Source organism: Panthera pardus, unplaced genomic scaffold (assembly GCF_024362965.1).
Source record: "Panthera pardus isolate Hobbes unplaced genomic scaffold, ASM2436296v1 HiC_scaffold_24, whole genome shotgun sequence".
Taxonomy (NCBI): domain Eukaryota; kingdom Metazoa; phylum Chordata; class Mammalia; order Carnivora; family Felidae; genus Panthera; species Panthera pardus.
This window is the reverse complement of record NW_026526810.1, coordinates 117,355,957-117,380,970: the sequence shown is the minus strand read 5'-3', so window position 1 is coordinate 117,380,970 and position 25,014 is coordinate 117,355,957. Positions and strand designations below refer to the sequence as shown.

The 25,014-nt window shown below is 39.2% G+C and overlaps 1 protein-coding gene across 6 annotated transcripts in view; it reads right to left on the bottom strand.

Annotated features, from left to right (window-relative positions):
* TSHR (thyroid stimulating hormone receptor) overlaps nucleotides 1-25,014 on the bottom strand; it is a 158,782-nt gene that overhangs the window by 41,108 nt on the left and 92,660 nt on the right. For all 6 annotated transcript variants that reach the window (XM_053889683.1, XM_019461922.2, XM_019461923.2 and 3 more), the window contains 3 exons: nucleotides 5,001-5,075; nucleotides 2,087-2,161; nucleotides 586-663 (listed from right to left, as the gene is read on the bottom strand). In XM_053889683.1, the coding sequence (XP_053745658.1) occupies nucleotides 586-663; nucleotides 2,087-2,161; nucleotides 5,001-5,075 (228 nt within the window). The remainder of the gene's footprint in view (nucleotides 1-585; nucleotides 664-2,086; nucleotides 2,162-5,000; nucleotides 5,076-25,014) is intronic.

The window sequence follows — 25,014 nt, the reverse complement described above, 5'->3', positions numbered from 1 at the left end:
TAATGATATAGAACAATACTGTTTTCTATTCAATATGGCTTTATAGAAATTTCATAATAGTTGTGATGAGCAAGTTGAATGTGAGTACAGAGAGCATGAGAAGCCCTTAGTGGCATCATTTTCGAACTCAGTGACCTTGGAACAGTTCAATTTGCTCTAAGCCCAGGTTCTTCCTCTATACAATATGGATACTAGAATACAGTTATATTATAAGGTATGCAGGTCAAATCTGGTCCAGTACTTGTTTTTGTAAATAAAATTTTATTGGAACAGACAGACTCACTAGTTTATGTATTGTGTATGGCTACCTTTTTCAGTTGCCACAAAGGCCATGTGGTTTATAAAACCGAAATGGTCTTCTACAGATAAATCATGCTGACCATTTGTAGAGGAGAATACTTGTCTTGTTACCTAAACCATTTTGTCGTCTACTGAGTACCATACCATAAGGCAATCCTCTTAATTAACTACTTTAGTAGATGATACAGCACATCCTGTAGTATATTTCTTGGATGGGCTATGAAAATACGACAGTGGTCCAAATAAAAATTGCATTTTGGTAGAAGTAGAACTGGCAATACTCACAGTGTCAACGTTTCATTGCACAGTCCCTGAAAAGCATTCGCAGGGATGGACGTCATGTAAGGGTTGTCTGTAATTTCACTGCAAAGAGGGGGAAAAAACACTTGGTAAAAAAAAAAAATGCTTTCCTTCTGGAGCTGGGCTCTTGCTCTACCTATGCTCTCAAATAAATAACCTGACACAATTTAGTTTAATCTTGTTTCTTTTTAAGTTTCATTGACATTTCTTAGCTGCTAGTGGCTAGAGGTCCAGTGAGGTGGTGAGAGCTGTCCCAGGTGGACACGCAGTCACAGCCCCAAAAGTGCAGGAAGCAAGTGCACTTTGAGTGTGGGCTGAGGTCCCCGACTTAATCCTCATTTGCAAGGGGAGCAGGTGGATCTAGAGTATTCTTGTAAATCTGCGACCAATACTTTGTCCAGGGTAACTAGAGTTTTCTAAGTGTATGGAACCTAAAGAAGGGTTGGTAGAAGGAGATCAATGGATTTCTTTTCATGAATATTACAAAGTGTCCTCTACTTGCAAAACACTGCCAGCAGATGCTTCCGGAGAACATTTGTGTGCCAGTCTAGTTGCAAGAAGACTGCCTACATTTTGAACTGAGCTCTTCTGCAGCAAAGGAGTGTGGTCATTTTTTTCTAGCAAAATCCTGAGAGTTCAGATCCTATCACTCCACATTTTCCTGTAGTGCAGACTCAACCTGTAACTCTGCATAAGTCCTTTTACTTCTATACAAGTAGGTAAGACACTTGACTGTGTCACAGGTTTTGGAAAAGGGCACTTGGCCACCAATCAGAAATCACAGGAAGCAGTTTTAACACCCCTAGTTACTACTCCTTGGGACTCTTCTCAGACAAAATCACTTAGATTCTCAATTCCTCAGTTTCTTCATTTGTAGAATGGAAAAAATTATAACTTCCATTTATACCTTATAAGGTGGTTGAGAGAAGTAAACATAATGCCTGGGAAAGTGTTTGAAAAGCTATTAAGAACTACGTGGAAAATAAAGTATCATCATTATCATCAAATTTCCCTTCCATTCAATAATCGCATCAGCAAACACGCATGCCATAATTTGTCCCATCAAACAACAACAAAAAGAAGCCTTTTCTCCTGACCCAATATCCTCTAACTACCGCTCTTTTTTAAGAGTAAAACTTCTCAAAAGAGTTGATGGTCACTGTCTCTAACTCTTCCCTTCTGACTCTTTTTCTTTCTTTTTTTTTGTTTCCTTCTGACTCTTTCTTGAGCCAACTCCAACCAGACTTCATCCTGGATGGAGCTCCTGTGGAACTGCTCTTGTCAGAGTCACCAAAGTGCCATATTACTAAACCCAATGGTCATTTCTCAGTCCCTGTCTTGCTTCACCCACCAGTGCGTTTGTAACAGCTGATCTCTCTTCCCCTTGAGACAATTGCTTCACTTCGTTTTAACCAACCCTTATGACTGCATCCTACTTCTTGTTGGTGACAAAATACTGCCAAATATTGCATGTGTGCATACTTACAGTATAAAGAATACATCAGTAGAATAAACTTTGGTCAGGTCAGGGAATACTCCAAGTCCAGTGTTGAAAATGCCACTAAAGCGCATGAAAGAGAAGAGAACAGAAATAAGGTAAGAAAATCAACACATAGGAAGCAGAATAGTGTAATAGCATGGGTTCTGAAGTCAGACTAGAATCAAATCCTAACTCTTTCTTTCAATACCTGAGTGACTGTAGGCAAGTCCTAAACCTTGAATGGGATGTTGTTCCCTCAAGGTACAAGAATCTAATTCGGTCCACTAGGGTTAATAAATTTTCTTCTGTTTAGAGGAATATGAGGATTCTTTCCAAGGAATCCAAGTAGGATTCCTAGAAATAAGAATTCAGGTTTCTGTGTGTGTGTGTGTGTGTGTGTGTGTGTGTGTGTGTGTGATATCTCCCTGTTTTAATTGGAGGACATTATGGGAAGGGCAGTGGAATAGGGGGAGGATGGGGTAGAAAGACAATATAATATCCAGCTCCAAGCCAGGCTTCCTCTTTAGAACTCCACATTATATTGTGTTCATTATTTTGCCAAGAATGATTTTTCCATGAAAGTCACCTGGGAATAGCATGGCAGCAGTACTATTTAGAAAATATGTCTAGACAAGGAATATGATCAATCAATGATAATGTCTTCACTCTCCAAAGTTTGTGTCATCAGGGAAAAATGTCAAGATTAAAAGATGTACATAAAACAGTACTAATACAGCAACTCTCAGGCTCCTGATGCCTCTCAGATTTGGTTAATTTAATATTTGTTGTAGCTACTACAATGTAGGTAGTAGAAATAGAGTTTTTTTTGACAGGTGTGGCATGGCATGGGGTGAGACTTAGGTAACTACCAAGAAAGTTTTAAAGGAAGTCTTCCAGCAGAGAAAAAACTCATATTCCATTGATATACCTTCTTAGGCAAATTCTGACCTGACTCCTTTTATTTTATTTTATTTTATTTTATTTTATTTTATTTTATTTTATTTTCTGTTTTGTTTGTTTGTTTGTTTATTTATTTATTTATTTAGAGAGACAGAGAAACAGAGATAGGAAGAGAGGGCATGTGTAGTCATGAGCAAGTAAGGGAGGGGCAGAGAGAGAGAGGAGGAGAGAGAATCCCAAGCAGACTCTGCGCTCAGTGCAGAGCCTGATGTGGGGCTCGATCTCATGATCACGAGATCATGACCTGAGGTGTAATCAAGTTGGATGCTCAACCTACTGAGCCACCCAGTAGGGGTGCCCCTGACCTGACTCCTTTTAGAGGGGAAGGCATAAGATTTGAAAAGAAAACAGGAGGCCGAGGTCTCAGAAAGAGCAAATGGGGTATTCCAGATAGCAAAGGAGAGAGTTCAGATTCCATATAGAACATGTGAAGAGCAGTAAACAAACAACAAACAGACTACTCAATTGCAATAGAGGTTCATGTGGAAGAGTGTGGAGGGAAGAAGGCTCTGGAGTTAAGGGAGGACCATGTATTGGGGCTGGAAATGCCAGATTAGGAACCAGGATCTCTCATTTCTTCAAAACCCCAAACAAGTCCATCTCCTTTTTGACGTGCCCTCAAATTTCCTGGACCCCAAATAATGTTGTACCTCTCATTTATCACCTACCATTATTTTCCAGTAGGAGAGGAATTTTTTGATTTCATTTATGGGAACTGGCATATGTTGGGAACAATATGTTCCCAACTAGATTGTAAGCTTCTTGAAGCTTAAGGACAATGTTTTATTATCCTATATGTTCCCTGCAGAGTTCTGCACATACTGAGGGATCATCGTATCAAAGAATTATTGATTGATTGAAACTCAAGATCCATACAGGAGTGATTGCCTTGTCCCATAAGTTTTTATTACTCCCCAGATACGCCTCCAGCCACATCTTCCATCGCTATTCTCCTCTATTCTCTCTGCATCTCCCACTCCCACCTCTTCAATGCTGAACTATTTTTAGGTCCCACATGAGACACATGTTTCCATACCTCTGTGTCTTTATCATGCTAGTCCATCTACCTGTATTTTTCTTCTACCTCTCCCCCTTCTTTTCCTGGATGACTTCAATTCATCTTTAAAGACCTAATTCATAAAATATATACGGATATACACTTTTATTTGAAAGCCCTAGATGGAAACAACCTAATATTTTAATTGTGATTATTTCTCAGTATTCGGATTAAGGTCGATTTTAATTTTTTCCCCTCATAATGTTTTTGTGTTCTAATCTTTTACAACGCATGTGAGCAGGAGAGAAGGGAAGAAGGGAAGGGTTCTTCCAGAGGGTGCCTAGAGAACCTGAGGCCACACATACACATCCATTGAACACATTTTTTATTGAGCACCTGCTCTGTGCCAGGCAGTAAAGATGCAATAGAGAGAAAAAGTCCTGTGGTCCGTGCTCTCAAATAGGTTGTATCTAGCTCATAAGGTGTCACCAAAGCAAAGCAATAGTGTTGTCTCCTCCATTTTTGTCCTCCCAACCTCCAAGAGATTAGATTTTGCCCTTTGTGGCTTTTCCTTTTCTCTGTGACAGTCACTTTAACATTGTTGTGGTACCCATTTCCTAAGAAAATTGACCAATGGCCTCTCAGAGTTTTTTGTTTTGTTTTGTTCTGTTACACTCCATTTAAGGGTATTTTCTTCCTCATGTCTCTTGGATTAAGTCTTTGGTCCCAGCATTATGTGCTGACTGTTAAATAGGTTCTTCAAATGTGGATCATTTCACCTGATACCTTCCCTGATGGGAAAGGTTGGGGTGTAAATCACAGGATGTGATTTGTTTCAGGCCATGTACCACAAAAATGGCTCTGGCTCACAGCATCCTAGGGAGACTCCTGGCTGGCAACAGCATTATAACTCTCTTTAGAAAAAAAGGGTGGGGATAGGATGGGGTAGAAGTTAATACTTACAGGAACTTCAGGAGGGGGAGCTCTTTTAGGGCACCAGGATCTATGTAAGTTAAGCTTCTGGTATTCCGAATCTCTCTGTAAGAGTTACAAGAAACACATTCACAGTAATACGTCCATTTCCGTCCTTGTCAAAGATAAAGCAATACGAATCAGAGTTAACAAATGTTCATGAGAAGAATACACATTTAAGTGGTGCCCCAGGAACTGTCTCTGCCAGGAATCAGCCCCATCAACAACAAGCTCCTCCTGGCTCCTCCCAGGGACACAATAACTATTCAGCCCTCCCCATCATTGGCTTAGTTTCAGTCCATCTGAATTTATGGGTGACCTTTCTCTTAATTGCAGTCTCATATCCTTCCCCCGCCCCCACCAAATTTTTTATATTTAAATAGAAAAGAAAAGCCCCTCCAATGGCTGTTGAGGACACATATCTTTATTCTTTTTTTTTTTTTTAACGTTTATTTATTTTTGAGACAGAGAGAGACAGAGCATGAACGGGGGAGGGGCAGAGAGAGAGGGAGACACAGAATCGGAAGCAGGCTCCAGGCTCTGAGCCATCAGCCCAGAGCCCGACGCGGGGCTCGAACTCACGGACCGCGAGATTGTGACCTGAGCTGAAGTCAGACGCTTAACCGACTGAGCCACCCAGGCGCCCCAACACATATCTTTATTCTTAATAGCACACATATCCTGGCCTTGGGTTGGGAAGTTGAACAGACTAAATGATGGATGACAGCAAGGCAATAAGAGCAGCGAGCTTCCTTCTGTCAGTTGCTACTTCAGAGGTCGTGGTTGTAGTGTCTCAGCGGTTCACTTGAGTTTATTTTTCTATATCAGTAATTTAAGACTTCAGCACATGTGGTGTGATAGCATGTATGTCTGTAACTCACACACTAAGGTTTATATACATGCCAATCAAAATGCATAGTTAGCATTAGTGAAATTCCTGACTGTTCGAAACAGGTTCTCATTGGCAAAATTAACTGTATTCAACACGTGTGTATTGGTTGAAAGCGTTTACAGGCACTCCCTATGCTTATATGAAGAGGACAGAAGGACCCAGTAAGACCTGTATCCTTTCCCCTAGGGAATGGCACCTAAGGCACCTAAAAGAACGTGCATCCACTTGTTGATAGAAACAACTAGAAGTAACAACTAGAACAACCACTGGAAGAGAGTCACAACCTAGCATCTGGCCTGGACTTTTTCTTAACAGTTTTACGGAGGAAGAATTTTCATAAAATTCACACATTGCAGGTATACAGTTAGGTAATTTGTAGCAAATTTATACAATTGTGCAGCCACCATTACACCCCAGTTTTAGAATACTTCTGTCAATTTCTGTCAAGGACAAAAGTGATTGTATGCCCATTTGTAGTTAATTCCCACCCCGTCCTCCATGGCTAGGAACCACTGATCTGCTTTCTACCTCTAAATTTGCCCTATCTGGATGTTTCATAGAAATGAAATTATACATATGTAGTCTTCTGCACCTGGCCTCTTTCACTTAGCATGGCGTCTGTGAGGTTCATACACATCACAGCCTATGGCAGTGCTTTGCTCCTTCTTACTGCTGAGTACTCAGGTGGAACTCAGATCAACTGTTGACTCTGCCTCTTCTTTCTGGCTACATGACCTTGGACAAGTGTCTTGACCTCTTTGAGCCATAGTCTCCTCACCTATAAAATAGGGATAATAATAGCACATTTTTAAGAAGACTCTTGTGAAAATTAAATAATGTCTGTGAGGGGTTGGACATGTAGCCGAGCACACAGTGAAGGCTCTGTGAACAATAGTTTTACTATGTTATTCTCCTGAATGGACTGAAAGCTAGAACAGACATCAGAGACTTGAGGTTGGAGGTGATGCAATGTTCACACACATTTAAAAACAACAACAATAACAACAACAAAGCACTAGGTTTGGTATTTCACTAAGGATGTTGAGTATGAGACAGATCTTGGGAAAGAGAGGATAGAATTAACTCTGAGAACAGAAACCATCTACCCATCCCCTCACCCCACCTCAGTTCACTGTCTTATTAAGACAAACTTACTGGTCCATTGTATTCATTAGCATAAGTTTTGCAGAGACAGATAATGTTATTGCTCATTACTGGAACTTCTTGAAAGACACATTAGTGCTTCAACAGAAAGCATCAATAGTTTATATCCCAAGACTCTTGGAACCCCTCACCCCCAAATCAAGATCCTGATCCTACATGGAAAGAACCACTTTATTTATTTAAAAAAATTTTAAGTTTATTCACTCTCAGAGAGAGAGAGAGAGAGAGAGAGCAAGCACAAGTGGGGGAGGGGCAGAGAGAGAGAGAGAGAAAGAATCCCAGGCAGGCTCTGCACTCAGTGCAGAGCCTGACGTGGGGCTTGAACTCATGAACCATGAGATTATGACCTGAGCTGAAGGCAGAGGCTTAAATTACTGAGCCACCCAGGTGCCCCTATTTATTTATTTTCAAATGTTTGTTTATTTTTGAGAAAGCACAAGAGGGGGAGGGGCAGAGAGACGAGGGCAGAGCATCTGAAGCAGGGCTCTGCCCTGACAGCTGTGAGCCTGATGTGGGGCTCGAACTCATGGAACCGCAGGATCATAACTTGAGCCAAAGTGAGATGCTCAACTGAGCCACCGAAGTGCCCAGGAAAGAACCACTTTATTTATTATTTGTTTTAAAGTTTATTTATTTGAGAGAGAGAGTGTGTGAGTTGGGGAAGGGCAGAGAGAGGGAGAGAGAGACAGAATCCAAAGTAGGCTGTGCACTGCCAGCACAGAGCCCAATGCAGGGTTTTAACACACTAACCATGAGATCATGTTCTGAACCGAAATCAAGAGTTGGAGGTTTAACCGACCGAGCCACGCAGGTGCCCCCAGAAAGGCCCACTTTTAAGTACATATAAAATTTGTCCTGGTTTGAAACTAAAAGCCCTGTATTTCTGGAGCTCTGCCCGCCCTGGGTAAACTGGGACACTTGGCTACCGCATTGCACAATCTCATAGTTGTCCCACCTGTCCCTCTAACGATACTTTAGATGCTTCCATGTGGAAGTGCTCTCTCTCTCTCTCTCTCTCTCTCTCTCTGGTGAGCAATAAACTCCTTGTCAGAGCTTTCCTTTTGGGGAGAAGGGTTCGAACTGCTGTCAGTCAAATGTAAACGAGTTAGGAGAGTTTGCAAACTGTCTGAGTGTGGTTTGCAGTCTGGAAAGCTGCTCCATGAGAGAGTACTGTTGAACAAGCCGGACTTGAGTGAGTGCCCCAAGAGAGAGCCACAGTGCAAGGCAGCCAGCCAGCTGAAGCCGCTTTAGGGGTAGTGGCTGGAGAAAGGAGAAACTGCTGTGGGTTCCAGCTGATTAAATGAGGCTGAAGCTACCTGGCGGCTCCAAGGGCAGAAAGCGGTGGGAGAGGCTGCAAGGAGAGGTGGGGAGAGACAAAAGAGGTGGATTTCTTAGGGGAAATCTAAGAGTACAAAAAGGGACAGACAGACAAGAGTTACCTCAAGAAGACATCAAGGAAAAGAAGCCACTTTCTGAGGTAAGAAGACAGCTGATCATGCTCATAAGTGACTTAAAAAAAAAAAATCTTTGCTGAGAGAAAGATAAATAGATACTGTATGACTTCACTTATATGTGGAATCGAAAAAAGCCAAATTCCAGGGCACCTGGGTAGTTGCATCTATTAAGCGTCTGACTCCTTGATTTTGGCTCAGGTCATGATCTCCAGGTTCATGACATCAAGTCCCCTGTTGGGCTCTGTGCTGACAGCACGGAGCCTGCTTGGGATTCTCTGTCTCCTCTCTCTCTGCCCCTCTCCTGCTTGTTTTCTCTCTCTCTCTCTCTCTCAAAAATAAATAAACTTAAAAAATAAAAATAGAAAAGCCAAACTCAGAGAAATAGGGACTACAGTGGTGCTCACCAGGGGCTGGGGAAGGACGGGGAGATGGGGAGATACCGGTCAAAGCGTACATCTATTTATCAGATTAACAAATTCTGGGGATCTAATGTACAGCATACTAATATACTTGAAAGTTGCTAAGAGAGATCTTAAATGTCCTCACCACAAAAAAGAAATGGCAATTATATGACAGGATGGATGTGTTAGCTAATGCTATGGTGGTAATAATTTTGCAGTATACGAATGCATCAAATCAACACATTGTACACTTTCACCTTACACAGTGTTACATGTCAATTATACCTCAAAACTAGAAAAAATAAAAACCCTGCTGCAGCACAGAAGGGGGAGGGGCACGGACTGCCAGCTTAGCTAACGGAGACAGATGTGAGAAGCGAATGCAGCTGGCATAATCTTTTCAAAGATAGAAAGCAGAGAGGAGTGGAGGTAAGCATTCTTGAACCTCTGATAAGAGGAAGAGGGTGAAGGAGGAGTCCGAATTTGAATGAGTTCCAAGCATGCCTGGGAGAGTGAACTTGAATCACACAATTTTGCGTTAAGCGCAATTTCAGCCAAACAGTGCAGGAGGCGACTATGTTGCCAGGAAGCTGGGGACACCAACAGAAAGAAAACATGTAGGCCATTGCGGCACAGCAGGTTGGAACAGAGAGGACCCCAGAGTGAGTCTGAACAAAAGCTGGAGACGGCGGTGTCCCCGGCTCAGTGGCCTGGGTCCCTGGCTGACCGCCCACCTTCTCTTCCGCCCAGGACTGTCCCAGGAGCAAGTAATAGCCTTCGCTTATCTTAGGGCTGTTAACGTAGTTTTATTTTTGTCTATTTTTTACCGCAATTAGCCTGCCCAAATGAATACAATAAGCATCAATAAAATTTTTTAAATACAGAGCACAGTGTTAATTGTGGTTATCGCTGGTAGATAGTTCTGGAATCTAGGAATATATAATTTTCACTTTTTATGTTTAAAAATAAAAAAAAAAAAAAAGAAACAAGAGGTGCCTGGGTGGCTCGGTTGGTTAAGGGTCCAACTCTTGATTTTGGCTCAGCTCATGATCTCACAGTTTGGTGAGTTTGAGCCCCATGTCGGGCTCTGTGCTGAACCTGCTTGGAATTCTCTCTCTCTGCCCCTCCCTGCTTGTGTTCTCTCTGTCTCTCTCAAAATTAACAAACAAATGCAAAAAAAAAAAAAAAAAAAAGCATACAAAAAATTCCCCAAATTAAAAAAAGGCAAAAGAATATATATTCTGTATAAAAGTTTAAAAAATATATCTCCAGTGCCAGATCAGCTGCTTCAATCTTCTAGAATGCTCTTCTACGGAGTGGGGCTTTTTAGATGTGCAGAGAAATATTTGAGGATCTTGAAGTTCACTGATTACAAAAGCCCAGCCTTGGAGATTTAAAGGTAACAAGGGACTGAATATACTTACCACTCAGGATAGCTCTACCAGCGAGTGGGTGGGAGAGCTGACTTAAATGAAGCAGGTAACAATCATCCTCATTTTTCAGACAAAACAATGAAGCAAGGGTATACATAATCTCCTGTTACACAGAGGCAACCCTGGGTCTTAACCTAGGAATTGTGACCCTAAATACTGCTTTATTTTTTATTTTTTTAATGGTGTTTATTTATTTTTTTTAATTTTTTTTTTAACGTTTATTTATTTTTGAGACAGAGAGAGACAGAGCATGAACGGGGGAGGGTCAGAAAGAGGGAGACACAGAATCTCAAACAGGCCCCAGGCTCCGAGCTGTCATCACAGAGCCCGACGCGGGGCTCGAACTCACGGACCGCGAGATCATGACCTGAGCCGAAGTCGGCTGCCCAACCGACTGAGCCACCCAGGCGCCCCTTAATGGTGTTTAAAGGAGATCATCCACCAGAACTAAAAAGAAATTTAAAAACTCATTATTGTTTCATTTCCCTTCATTGGATTTCAAATAAAATGGGCATTTAAATGACCAGTGTTAACAGTGATGCCCTGAATGTCTTGTTTTCACAAACCAGCAGATCAGTACTTTAGCATACATTAGGTTTATTTAATCATCTGACTAGATTCTGGGCTTTTTCTTCGGAGAAACATTTGTTCATTCTTAATAAGAGCAAAGAACTGAGAAATTGGCTTGTTCAAAACAGCTGGCATTGAGGCAGGCACTTAGTACACCCCCAGACAGTATGGGAAATCAGCAAAGTGACAGAAGAGAGTTCCCAGGTTGGGGAGAGAGAGAAAAAGGAAGAGAAATGAAGGTTTAAATCCCTCTACTATTAAGGAACGTTCCAACTACTTCCTTCCTTCCATTTTCCTGTGCCCGCTTTCCCTCTCAACTACTCACCAGGCATCAGAACATGGCACTTGCCTGTGATCCTTAGCCTTAGAGATATTTGTCCAGCCTCAGCACCCCCTCCCCTCCCCAGTTCATGAGTAGAAAGCATGCCAAGCTGGGAAACAAACTGAGGGTAATAATAAAGCTGATTCGGCATTTCACTTGTAAAGTGAGAGGGGGACCACGGCAGACCGGGAGACGAGACAGTTTTAGACTTGCAGGAGCACAGACCCTGAGTTGGAACGAGATGTCTGGAGACAAGACAAGCTTCCCTGGCTGGCATGGTTAAACTTTTAAGAAAAACAAATGCAGGGGCACCTGGGTGGCTCCGTCCACGACCTCAGGATTGTGATCTCAAGGTTATGAGATTGAGCCCCATGTCAGTTTCCATGCTTAGTGTGGAGATTAAGATTCATTCTCTCTCTCTCTGGCCCCTCTTCCCAGCTCATTCATGCTCTCTCTCTCAAAAAAAAAATAAATTAATTAAAAATTAAAAAAGAAATACAAATATAATAATGTGTAAGACTGTGTAAAACAAGAAACTGAATGTGAATAATGGACAAAATCCTAGCTCTTGGCCAGCCCCCAGCTTCTTTTCAACTCTTACTTCAATTTGATTTTCAATTTTTTTCTAGTCTGCTTTTAAGAAGCCATAGTTCCGAAAAAAGTGGGAGGCATGGGGCACATGGGTGGCTCAGTCGGTTAAGTGTCCATGATCTCAGGGTTATGAGATCGAGTCCCATGTCAGGCTCCATGCTTAGTGTGGAGATTAAGGTTCCTTCTCTCTCTTCCTGTGCTCCTCTCCCCAGCTCATTCGTGCTCTCTCTCCCTCTCTCTCTCTCACTCTCTTGCTCTCTAAATAAATAAATACGAAAGAAATACAAATGCAATAATGTGCAAAACTATGTGTGTAAAACAAGAAGCTGAATGTGAATAATAGCCAAAATCCTAGCTCTCGGCCAACCCCCAGCTTCTTTTCAACTCTTACTTCAATTTGATTTTCAATTTTTTCCTAGTCTGTTTTTAAGAAGCAGTAGTTCTGAAAAAAGTGGGAGGCATGGGGCACATGGGTGGCTCGGTCAGTTAAATGTCTGACTTCGGCTCAGGTCATGATCTCCCGGTTCCTGGGCTTGAGCTCCTCATCTGGCTCTGTGCTGACAGCACGGACCCTGCTTTGGATCCTCTGCCTCTCTCTGTCTGCTTCTTCCCAGCTTGCATCCTCTCTCTCTCAAAAATAAAGAAACACTGAAAAATTTTTTTTAAAAAGTGGGAGGCAGGCCACTTTCTCTTTGATTAGGTCTGTTCACTCTAGTGGGCACAGTAGAGAGAGATTCATTAAAACTAAAGGAATTTTATTGGACGTTCATTACGTGCAACTTTACTGTATTCTCTGGGAGGTATAGGGAGGCAGTAAGTAGTTACTTAACTACTTTAGAAACGAGGTGTGTATATATTGGCAAAGCCATAATTTTGTTACCTTAAATACTTTAAATGCGGCACAGTAGTGAGGTGAAAACTGGTATGAACAACTAGGTAAATTAATTTTAAGGTAACATTTTCTGATAGGCTTTTATCACATAAGTCACCCATGTAGTATTTTAACATCAAGTATTAATTTTAAGATTGATGCATATTGAAGGAACCCTTAATTTTTATTTTTTGGTTTTTTACTTTTTTTTTTTTAATGTTTATTTTTGTGAGAGAGAGAGAGAGACACAGCATGAGTGGGGGAGGGGCAGAGAGAGAGGGAGACACAGAATCTGAAGCAGGCTCCAGGCTCCAGCTGTCAGCACACATCCCAGTGAAGGGCTTGAACTCATGAACCATGAGATCATGACTGGAGCTGAAGTGGGACGCATAACCGACTGAGCCACCCAGGTGCCCCATGTTTTGTGTTTTTAAAATACCATTATGTAAAAAGCATTTCCTCTGGCATTAAATAGTGTTTGACAACAGGTTTCTAATGGTTGCTCATTATTTCACATTAAACCATTCTCCTAGCTGACCATTTGAATAGTTTCCAAATTTAAAAAAAAAATTTTTTTTTAACGTTTATTCATTTTTTTGATAGAGACAGAGCGTGAGTGGGAGAGGGGAAGAGAGAGAGGGAGACACAGAATCTGAAGCAGGCTCCAGGCTCTGAGCTGTCAGCACAGAGCCCGACGTGGGTCTCAAACCCACGGACTGTGAGATCATGACCTGAGCTGAAGTCAGACGCTCAACTGACTGAGCCACCCAGATGCCCCTGAATTTTTACTATTATAAATTATTACTATTTACTATTACTATTACTATTAAATTTACTATTATAAATTAATTCTGAGACAACTGGATTTCTATGTAAACTTTTTCTCACTCCTCTGCTTATTTTTTTAGGGAAAATTTATAGAAGTGGAATTACCAGGTCAAAAAGTATAAAGTCTGTCAAAGCTCTTGGCGTATAATAGATCCTTAGCTTTTGATGTCCTGATTTTTAGGCTAGCAGTAACTTTTTGCTAATAGTCTATAAATTCACAGAAAAAATTTTTTTTTCCAAATTATCAATTCTTTTTCAATGAGAGAAATCTTAATTATTCTACTTTGATAATTATCAATGAAGCGTTTCACTACTAACATTCCATTACTAAGGGGAAAATAATCTATAACTGAAAGGTGGTATTCATAATGTTGATGCACCTTTTAATTTATTGAGGAATTAAAAAATAATAGATGTTAATTCAAAGAGAGTTTATAAGTCTTCAGATTTTTATATTTATTTTTAAATGTTTATTTATTTTTGAAAGAGAAAGTGAGTGGGAGGAGGTGCAGAGAGAGAGGAGGAACAGAGGATCCAAAGCAGATTATGTGCTGACGGCAGAGAGCCCTATACAGGGCTCGAACTCATGACCCGTGAGATCATGACCTGAACTGAAGTCCAACGTTCCACCGACTGAGCCACCCACCCTGACACCCCATATCCTCAGATTTTTAAAGCTGAATGAAGAAAATGTAAGTGTGCCAGCAGATTTTTCCACTAGAAATAGGACATTATAAAAGTGATTTTCCGGGGCAACTGGGTGGCTCAGTCAGTTAAGTGTCTGACTTGATTTTGGCTCAGTTTGTCTGACTTGATTTGATCTCACAGTTCCAGGCATCAAACCCCATGTTGGGCTCTGTGTTGGCAGCACAGAACCTGCTTGGGATTCTCTCTCCTCCACTCTCTCTGCCCCTACCCCCACTCTCAAAATAAATAAATAAACTTTTAAAAAAAGTGATTTTCCAAATTGCCTGTATGATGCATATAGCTAATTGCATGGCTATTTAATCATCAGGACTAAGGCGGGTACTTTTGAAATCCCTAATAAATCCACTTGACTCAATTTAATGAAGCAGTGAATATTAAATCTTATCACATGATCTGCCATAAGTCACAATTTTTATCTACCCAGTTATAGAATTTTTATTGTGATTTTTTAAAAAATCCACATAAAAGTAAAAACATCCTTCTAATGGCAGCTTTTTCTTTATTTCTGTTTTTAATTGAAGAGAGATGGTTTTGCCAGACACTCTTGGTTTCAAATTCTGACTCTGAAATTTCTTAGCGGAGTAAATTAGGGCACAAGCCCCATGAAGTATGTATTACCATCTTCAGTTTGTGTAGTGGAAACTGAGGCTTAGTGAGATTAAGTGAGAGAAGATACACGAAGCACTTTTAGCAGAGTGCTTGCCCTTAAAAGGTGTTCAGTAATTGGAGCTGCTACTATTAGGGGTAACAATGGCAACAATCTGTGTACAATTGAAACCATGAAATAGAAGATAGAAGTGACCAGGTTTCATCATTTTACAGGTGTAAGTCTTTATCAAATGTATACTTTGGGGGCCAAACTGTACCCCAGTGGTAGTTTAAAACCCAGGAGAACTGATTTAAATCCACTTAGGACTCTCAATAACTTATAAAGAAACCTGCCATTCTTGTAGTTTTCTTATACAAATCTTCAATGTCTTTTACCCATTGTTAACTAATACATAATTGCCACCTCTTCTGGGTATCTGTTGTTGTGTAACAAATCACCCCAAACTAAGTGGGGTAACAATTTTGTGGATTAGGATTTCAAGCATTGCTAAAGTGGGCTTTTCTTCTGCTTCATGTGGCATCCACTGGGATCACTGGTTGGTATTTAGCTGGTGTCTGGGTCAATCTAGAGGTCCAAGACAGTTGTGCTTCTATGCCTGGCCCTTTGAAGGTGATCGCTAGAAATCTGGCTCAGCGAGGCCCTTCTCCATCTCCATGTAGTAATTCAGAGCCTCCCCATATGGTCTTGCCTTCAACAGGGTTTACACAGTGGCTTAAGGCTCCAAGCATCTAAAGTGAAAGCTGCCAGTTCACTTAGAAACTGGGCCTTAGATTATGGTGTCACTTACACCATAATCTATTGATGTACCAAAAAAACATTTCAAAATTTGAATAAAACCAGAAATCCATAGGCCCAGGAATTCCAGAAAACCAAAAGCTGGTTAAATACAAAGACAATGTCACCTAGGTATATTATTTTGAAAGCCCAGAATATAAAGCCTTAAAAGCAGCCCGAGAAAAGAGAGCATGTTCGTTATAGGAGAACAATGATAAGAATAGGAATGACTACTCATCAGAAACAATGAAGGCCAGAAGACATTGAAAGATACCTTCAAAGGGCTGAAACAGATTGCCTTGTTAGAAGTCTATACCCAGTGAAAATAATTTTTAAATATTAAGGTAAAATAAAAGTATCTTCAGATAAAGAAAGCTGACAAAATTTGTGGCCAGCAGAACCACACTAACATGCTAAAGGAAGTCCTTCAAACTTACGGAAATGATTGAATCGATGGAAAGAATGAACATTGGAAACATTAAATATGTGAGTATATATAAAAGACTAGTTTCACTTAAATTCTTTAAAAGTCAATCAACTCTTTAAAAAATATAGTAATGTATTATGGAATTTATAACATATATAGAAATAAAATATGTGGCAAAAATATCACTGAAGATGGGAAGAGGTAAATGCAGTAATAATTTTAAGTTTCTTACATGTCATGGGCATTGGTATAATAAGCCTTCTTGATGGACTATGTTAAATGAAGGATGTATTTTGTAATCCCTGGAATAACCACAAAAAATATTACAAAGAGCTATAAAGTTAAAAGGTAGAATAAAATATTAAAAAACAAAAGCAAAGACAAACCAATTAATCCAAAAGAAGCCAAAGGAGGAATAAAGGAACAAAGAAGATAAATAGAAAATAATTGAAAATGGCGGACTTCAACTATATCAATAACTGAAGTAAATGTAATGGACCAACTACTCCAACTGAAAGGCAGAGATTGTCAGACTGGATATAAAAGCAAGGTCCAATTATATAAAATATATTTTATATATAAATACATAAAGTTATTGAACTCAATTTTCTTACTATAAAATTATAGTAGCTACTTAGAACTGGTGCAAAGATTAAGTGAAGTGTTGAACATTTAGCATAGTGTTGGGAGATAGTACATTTTCTAAACATAAGTCAGTACACACATATACCAAATGTTCTATCAATCAGATTTTTTATTAATTCAGACTGACCTCTTTCAATTCATTATTTTAAAAGAGTGTGTTCAGCATATATCCACTTGTTCCTTTTGGGGGCTTTAATCTGATAGTTTCTTTGTAGTTTGATGTAGGTGATTGGCACATAAAACACACTGCCTTGTGGAAACTATTATCACACATTTGTATAATCACAAATTTTAATAAGTTCTATAGAGGATTCAATGATGGATTCACAAGGAGAATAATGTAGGTGGGGGGTGGGTGGGTAGGATCCAGGGTATGTCTAAGTAATATTCAGGAAGAGAAAATAAATAATCAGTAGAGTTAAATGGGCAAAGACCGAGATTAAAGAACTTGGTAGACACAGGCAAAAGCATTTGAAGGTCTTCAGGTGGGGAAGATCTTGGACTGTCCAAGGAATTAAAGAACACAGGTTCACAGGAATGCAGTGAGATGAGGAGACAGATGTGGGCAGGGGCCAGCTGCAGTCCTGGGCCTGGAAGTTTCCTTTGAAAACCATGGATTTATCTTAAGAGCAAAATCACTCTGGCTATTGTGCAGAAATGAATTAGAGGGGTCCCAAACAGGCAAGATTAGTTAAGCTATGAAATTACTGCATCCCAAGCAAGAAATTATGATGGCTTGAGCAAGGGTCATGGCAGTGGAGAGTAAAGGGTATACTTTTTATATATTAGAGTAGTAGAATTAACAGTATGTGGTGAAGGATTAGAGGGGGGTGATGAGGAAAGAAGGTATAGTGATACCCCTCAGGTGTCTGGAATTTGTAATAAGATGAATGGAAGTGCCATGTACTGCCTCAGCAAATACCGTAGGAGTGGTGGATTTTGGAGGAAGAGGTAGATTTCATTTGGGACATTTAAGGAGTGACATACATGTGAGACATCTGAGAGGAGATGTCAAGGAGACCAAAAGGTAAATGGCCCAAGAATAAAAAGAGAGGCCTGGACCAGTTATGTCAATCTGAGAATAGTTGGATAAGGTCACATGGGGGAGAATCACAGAGTAAGAAGAGAAGAAGACACAGCACTTGGCCATGTAGAACTCCAGTGTTTAAAAGTGTGGAAGTATAATGAACCAGGAAAAGAGAATGAGAAAGACTTACCAGCATGGTAGAGGATGACCAGGAGTGTGGAATCACAGAGGCCAAGGGAAGAGGGTTTAGGTAAGAATATAATGAGGGGTACCTGGGTGGCTCAGTTGGTTGAGCTCCTGACTCTTGATTTTGGCTCAAGTCACGACCCAGGGTGATAGGATCGAGCCCCACATTGGGCTCTACATTGAACATGGAGCCTGCTTGAGATTCTCTCTCTCTCTCCCTCCCTCCTCCTCTCCCCCTCTCTCTGCCCCTCTCCTTCGCTTCTTCTCTCTCAAATAAAATAAAAAAGAATGGTCCACTGTTTTGAATCCTGTGTATAGCTAAGATGTAATTTAGCATAACGTTAGCACAGGGTTAAACGTAACTATTTGTTGAATGAATAGGTAGCTTTTTATCTTTGGAATGCCAGATCTAGGTCACCAACAATTTTAGTGCATATTTTCTAGCATCGCAATTCCTACCACAGAGTACAGTCTAAGCATGAACTGGGAAGTGAGCTCAGAGGAGTAATGTAGTGCATTAGCAGAGACATTGGAAAAAGTAGTGAAGGGACGTTTAGAAGTGGGAATGATGGGCTATGAGTCCTTCCATACAGCCTATTTACCAAATCACACAGTGGAAAGGGAGCAAGAGGGCAGCTGAGGAAAGACATCCATGAAACAGAGTAACATTATGTTCTTTAACTGCTAATGTTCTTACTGAGGCCTTTCGGTAAGTGTTGACAATATGCACTGACATTTGCCATCTACACTTCAGTATCTATATTGTAGCAAATCCAACTTGATGAAGGGCTCTGTTTCCTAAATAAATCAGAGGGCTTCAGTTCTCTGCTCAAGAGTCCTAGGGAGGTTTGGCTGATGGTGCTATGCTGTTTATAGATGAAACAAATCATTCTTTATTGATATCTTAAAAACAATTTTTTTAATGTTTATTTATATTTGAGAGAGACAGAGCGTGAGCGGGGGAGGGGCAGAGACAGAGGGACACAGAATCTGAAGCAGGCCCTGGGCTCTGTGCTGTTAGCCCAGAGGCCCATGCAGGGCTCAGATTCAGAAGTGGTGAGGTCATGACCTGAGCCCAAGTCCGCTGTTTAACCTACTGAGCCACCCAGGCGCCCCTCTGTATTGATATTTTGTTTCATGCTTTCCTGTCTATCTCAATTCTTTGAGGGAGGGAGAGGGATTCTTTAGCTCTGTTTTTCTCATGCAAGTAGTATAATGCTTTGTTTATAGTCATTTCTTAATAAATGATTACAAACTAAAGGCATTAAGCATTTGGGTGGTAGGAGCCCAAAAGTCTTCACTATCCTTTTCCTTTGTGCCAACGAAAATCATTTGCAGATATGTATTAGGCAGATCTGGAGAAAGGCAAGATGCGTTATTCTCCTATTTTCTAAGATGTCAGACTCTTAATACCTCATATACGTAAGAGAGGTATCCTTTTAAAAATCCATTTCTGAACTCATCCTCCTTTTAGTTTTTGTATTTAATAGTTTTCTTTCCTCCTCAAAGTTAACACTTTCCCTCAGAGGGAGAAAATGGATATTTCTAAGAGAAATATTAACTACTAGAACCTTTATGAGGAAAAGGCCACAATAAGAACAAAACAATTGCTTTTAAGAGCTGCAGGATGTATATGGAGCTTTGTCACAAATTAATTTCTTTGATTTTTTTTGGAGAGGGGCGGAGAATCAAAATGGTATAATAAGGGAGCGTTATATTTGGAGTCTGGAGATTTGGTTTTGAATTTAAGCCGTTGTTCTTACCGACCTAGATTCTCAGTTCTCTTGGATATTGTACTTTCTTTAGTTTCAATTTGCTGTTCCTTTGTAAATTTCTTGTGATAGATACGTAAAATATGTAATTTATCGTCAGCCTTCATTTTTAATCTGTCTTTTTAAAGCCATACATTTTCTTTAACTATGACTTTAACTACATCTCATGGGTTTTGATTTGTCATATTTTTATTGTCACTTAAGTTAAAATTGCTTCCTAGTGTCTGCTGTGATTTCTTCTTTGACCCATGGTTATTTAGAAGTGCATTTTTTATTAGTCAGAGAACATACTTGGTTTTATTTTTTTGTAAGCTATTGAGACTTGCTTTCATGGCTCTGCATATGGTCAATTTAAAAAAAAATTTTTTTTTAATTAAGTAAACTCTACACCCAGTGTGGAGCTTGAACTTAAGACCCTAAGATAAAGAGCCACATGCTCCACCAACTGAGCCACACAGGCACCCCTGCATGTGCTCAATTTGAATAAATATTACATGTGTCCTTGAAAAGAAAGAATATGTACTCTGCAATTGTTGGGTACAATATTTTATACAAGTCAGTAAGCTTAAGTTTGCGAATGATGTTCTTCAAACCTTATTAATTTCTTATCAGTATTACTTTTTTGGTATACATAGTCTATAAGATAAAACCCTATTAAAACAAATCCCCGCTATGATTGTGGGTTATCTATTTTTTTTTTCAGTTCTATACATTTCTGCTTTTACATGGTTTGAAGCTATGCTCTTACAGATATTCAAACTTAGAATCATTATATCTGTCTATAGTAATTCTTTTTATCATAATAAAATTTCCCTTTTTATATACAGGAAGACTTCATGGTCAATATGTATTGGTATATTTATAACAATTTTCTCTTAGTTATTGTTTGCATGTTAATATTTTTATCCTTACACTTTCAGTCTTTTTATATCATTGTGTTAAAGTATGTCCCTTGTAAGCAGCATACTATTGAATTTTTTGTTTTATTAACCTATCTGGCAATCTTTGTATTTTAACTACAATAGTAAGTCCTTTTACATTTAACACAGTTAATATAAATATTACTTGGGGTTAAATCTATTTGTTGCAGAAGTTCTTTATTCTAATTTTTTGCTCTTTTTTGTATTAATTATTTTTATTATTCTGTTCCTCACTACTATTAGCTTGTTAGTTATCCATTCTTTTACAATTATTTTAGTTGTTGCCCTATGGATTAAAACATGTATTCATTATTTATAAAAGTCTTACACAAGGGGTGCCTGGGTGGCTCAGTTGGTCAAGCATCTGACGTCGGCTCAGGTCATGATCTTGCGGTTCGTGGGTTAGAGCCCCACGACAGGCTTTGTGCTGACAGGTCTGAGTCTGGAGCCTGCTTCGGATTCTGTGTCTCCCTCTCTCTCTGCTCCTCTCCTGCTCATGCTCTTTCTCTCTCCTTCAAAAATAAATAAAAACATTTAAAAAAAAGTCTAACACAAGTTAGTACTGTTACCATTTCTCAGACAATTCAAGGACCTTAGAACAATTAAAATTTTTTTTTAATGTTTATTTATTTTTGAGAGAGAGAGACAGAAAGAGCATGAGCGGGGGAGGGGCAGAGAGCGAGACAGAGAGAGAGAGAGAGAGAATCTGAAACAGGCTCCAGGCTGTCAGCACAGAGCCCCACACAGGGCTTGAACTCATGAACCGTGAGATCATAATCTGAGCTGAAGTCGGACGCTTAACCGACTGAGGCGCCCAGGTGTCCTGGACCTTAGAACAATTTAACACCATTTATAACCCTCCCATTCCTTATTTGCTATTGTGTATTTTAATTCTGTGGATATAGTTAGTCCTTGCTTTGCATGGTTGCAATATGCATAATATTAAGTTACCATTATTTAGTTAAATTTAAATAATATCTGGTCCTGACTACATGGTTCAAATATATTGTGTGAATAATTGCACAAAACTTTGCTGCTAGCTCTTCAGTCTGTGCATCACTATGTACATAACAGATGTGTATCATGATAGGTGACCAGTTACACTTCTTTCAAAGTCACTGGTCAGCAGTCACTGAGCATCTGTTATCCACTTCATCTATAAACAGTAACACTGTGCAGCTGTATTGGCTCCTTGCCTTCCAGTGGTAAACCCATACGGCACTTTGCAAAAGTGGATAATTGAAAGAGGGAACTGACCGGCAGAGTCAGTGCAGCAGAGAAACAAAATGTGATAATGCTGGAAGTGAAATTTGAATTGAGTGTAAATGGAGTCATAGAAGAAATAGCTGAGCGTGTGAATGTTGATACATTCACTATTTGAGAGACTCTAGATATTCAATCACAGGAAATTTGTGAGGGCAAATTATTGACATTACTGAGCAAAATGGTTGCGAATGAAAGGATAAAAATGCCCCAAAAGAAAAGATGCTGATTAAAAAAACAAAATTCAATTAAAAGAACGGTAAGAAATATTTTATGACATTGAAAGAGCAGAGAATTAAATATTAGAAACTGATCCAGACCTAGAAAGAAGAATGACAATTTGCCAAGACATTGACGTGATGTTCTAGTAAGTTACACAGCAAAGAGAAAAAGGCATGTACTGTTCAAACTACTCTTGATTTTTTTTTTTTACAAAGAAATAAAACATTTTAATTGTAAACTTTAATTTTAAAATTTAAAATTACAGTGTGCTAAATAAGTATCAGTGTACTATTTTTCCTTCCCCTATACATTTATAACCAACAGTAAAGGAGATTTTACTGTTTTGATAAACACTTGTAAAAGTCACAAAACAATCCTAATTTTTTCATTGATTATTAAGATCACTTTGCATAGTTTCAGCATGCAGTTTTATGATCCTACACCCATCATGCAGCACAAGAATTGCCTGTGTTTTTAAATTTATTAATTATTTATTTATTTATTTATTTTATTTATTGAAAATTTTTCTAATGTTTATTTATTTTTGAGAGAGAGAGAGAGAGAGACAGAGTGCGAGCATGGGAGGGGCAGAGAGAGAGGGAGACGCAGAATCTGAAGCAGGCTCCAGGCTCTGAGCTGTCAGCACAGAGCCTGATGTGGGGCTTGAACTCACAAACTGTGAGATCATGACCTGAGCTGAAGTTGGACACTTAACTGACTGAGCCACCCAGGCACCCCTAAATTTTTTTAAATGTTTTCTTATTTTTGAGAGAGAGAGACAGAGACAGAATGTGAGCGGGGAAGGGGCAGAGAGAGGGGGAGACACAGAGTCTGAAGCAGGCTCCAGGCTCTGACCTGTCAGCACAGAGCCCGATGCAGGGCTCGAACCCACAAACTGTGAGATCATGACCTGAGCTGGTCAGATGCTTAACCTACTGAGCCCCAAGAATTGCCTGTATTTTAAACCCAGAAAAATATTTTTTGTTTAGTTTTGTGCAGTCCAGTGTCATTTATATTTACCTTTTGTATTGCTTGCTTTTCATTTCCTTCTGTACTTCTGGGCAACTATTTGGCATTATTTTCCTTTAACCTTAAAATTCCCTTTAGTAGGTTCTTCATATGAACCTTGCATTTTGTTTGCTTGAAATGTCTTTCTTTTGCCTTCAATTTCGAAGAAATTGGCAGATATTTATTATTGCTAATTTTGTTGTTATCCTCATCGTAGGTATCTTTCTATTGCTTTTATAGATTGTATCATTTCTGTTGAATGAATGATCAACTATCAATCCTGTTTCTACTTATTTTAAAGTGTATATGTGTTTTTCCCCCTTTGGCTGCTTTTAGTGATTTTCACATCATCTTTGGTTTTTAATACCTTTACCATGACGTGCCTTGATGTGTTTTCTTTGTATTTATCCTATTGGGGTTTGTGCTAATTATATCTGTGACTTGACATCCTTTATGAATTTTAGAAAATTCTCTTTAAATATTGCTTCTCTCCTTCTTTCTCTTTTCTTTTTTGGGACCCAATTACAGGTATTCCAGACTTTTTACTGTGCCATATATTTTTTATTTTCTTTTTCTCTCCATGCTTCAGCCTGGATAAATACAAATATAAATATATTTAAAGTTTATTTCTTTATTTTGAGACAGAGACAGCACAAGTGGGGGTGGGGCAGAGGCAGAGAGACAGGGAGACAGAGAATCCAAAGCAGGCTCTGCACTGTCATTGTGGAGCCTGATGTAGGACTCAGTCCCATGGAACCATGAGATCATGACCTGAGCTGAAACCAACAGTTGGATGCTTAACTGACTAAGCCGCCCAGTCGCTGTGGTTGGATATATTTTTCTGACTTAATCTTCCAGGTTATGGATTCTCTTTTGAGCTGTGTCTAATTTGTTGTTAAACTCGTGCTTGGATTTTATTTCAGTTATTGAATTTTTAAGTTCTTGTTTCTATTTGATCCTTTTTATAGTTTCTAATTCTATTTTGAAATTCTCTAGTCTTTAAAATTTTGAATATATTAATTATAGTTATTAATTAAAGATCTGTGCCTAATAACTCCAAAACTCTAACATTTGAATTTCCTCTCGTTTTCTTTTGTTTGTTTTCTTCTCCTGCTTTTTTCCCCCATATGTTCTTGTTTTGTTTTTTTCTATGCCTTGTTATTTTTTGTTGATTCAAAGCCAGGCATTAGTCTTTGTGAGAGTTGATCTATTTTCCATACTTCTGTGATGAAGCTGTTTAGGGATCCCAGCTAAAATCTTGGGATGTTAGTTTACTGAGGAGTCCTCCTCCTTCATAAGTCCTGAACTCCAATATTTGATTCACTAGCCCTATGATATTGCCTAATCCTCTGTTCAGTCGGAGCCTCTCAGTTGTTGATTACAATTCACAGAACACCTCAAGAGGAAAACAATCGAATGTTGTTTTGAGGATTTGCTTCTCTAGTTACTTTCAGAGTAATGATTGATCTGATGGAAGCTTGCCTACCATAGCTAAAAGCAACATTCTGAGCCTCAGTGTTCTTGAAGGCAGCAAAATGCAGTGCATAGGGAAAGAATTTTCCAGTAAGATATTTATGGTATAAAGATTCTGCTCTGATCCTTTAGTAACTGAGTGACTAAGGAAAACATATTTATCCTTTATGAACTTATGTTTTCCTTATATAAATAATAAAAAAATAATATCTACTTAATAAGGTTGTTTTTTTGAGCCTTAAATATAGAACATAGAACGTTTATCATAATGTCTAGAACATAGTAGGTATTTATAGAAAACAGGTATTTTTGTTTCTTCAAGGAAATAGTTAATATTTCATAGTATTTCATAAAATTAAGTGGCTGCTTAGAAGGATGTAATGTGATTATTTACAACTTTTAATCAATTGTAATGGACTAGAGAAATAAAAGCAGAATAATTAT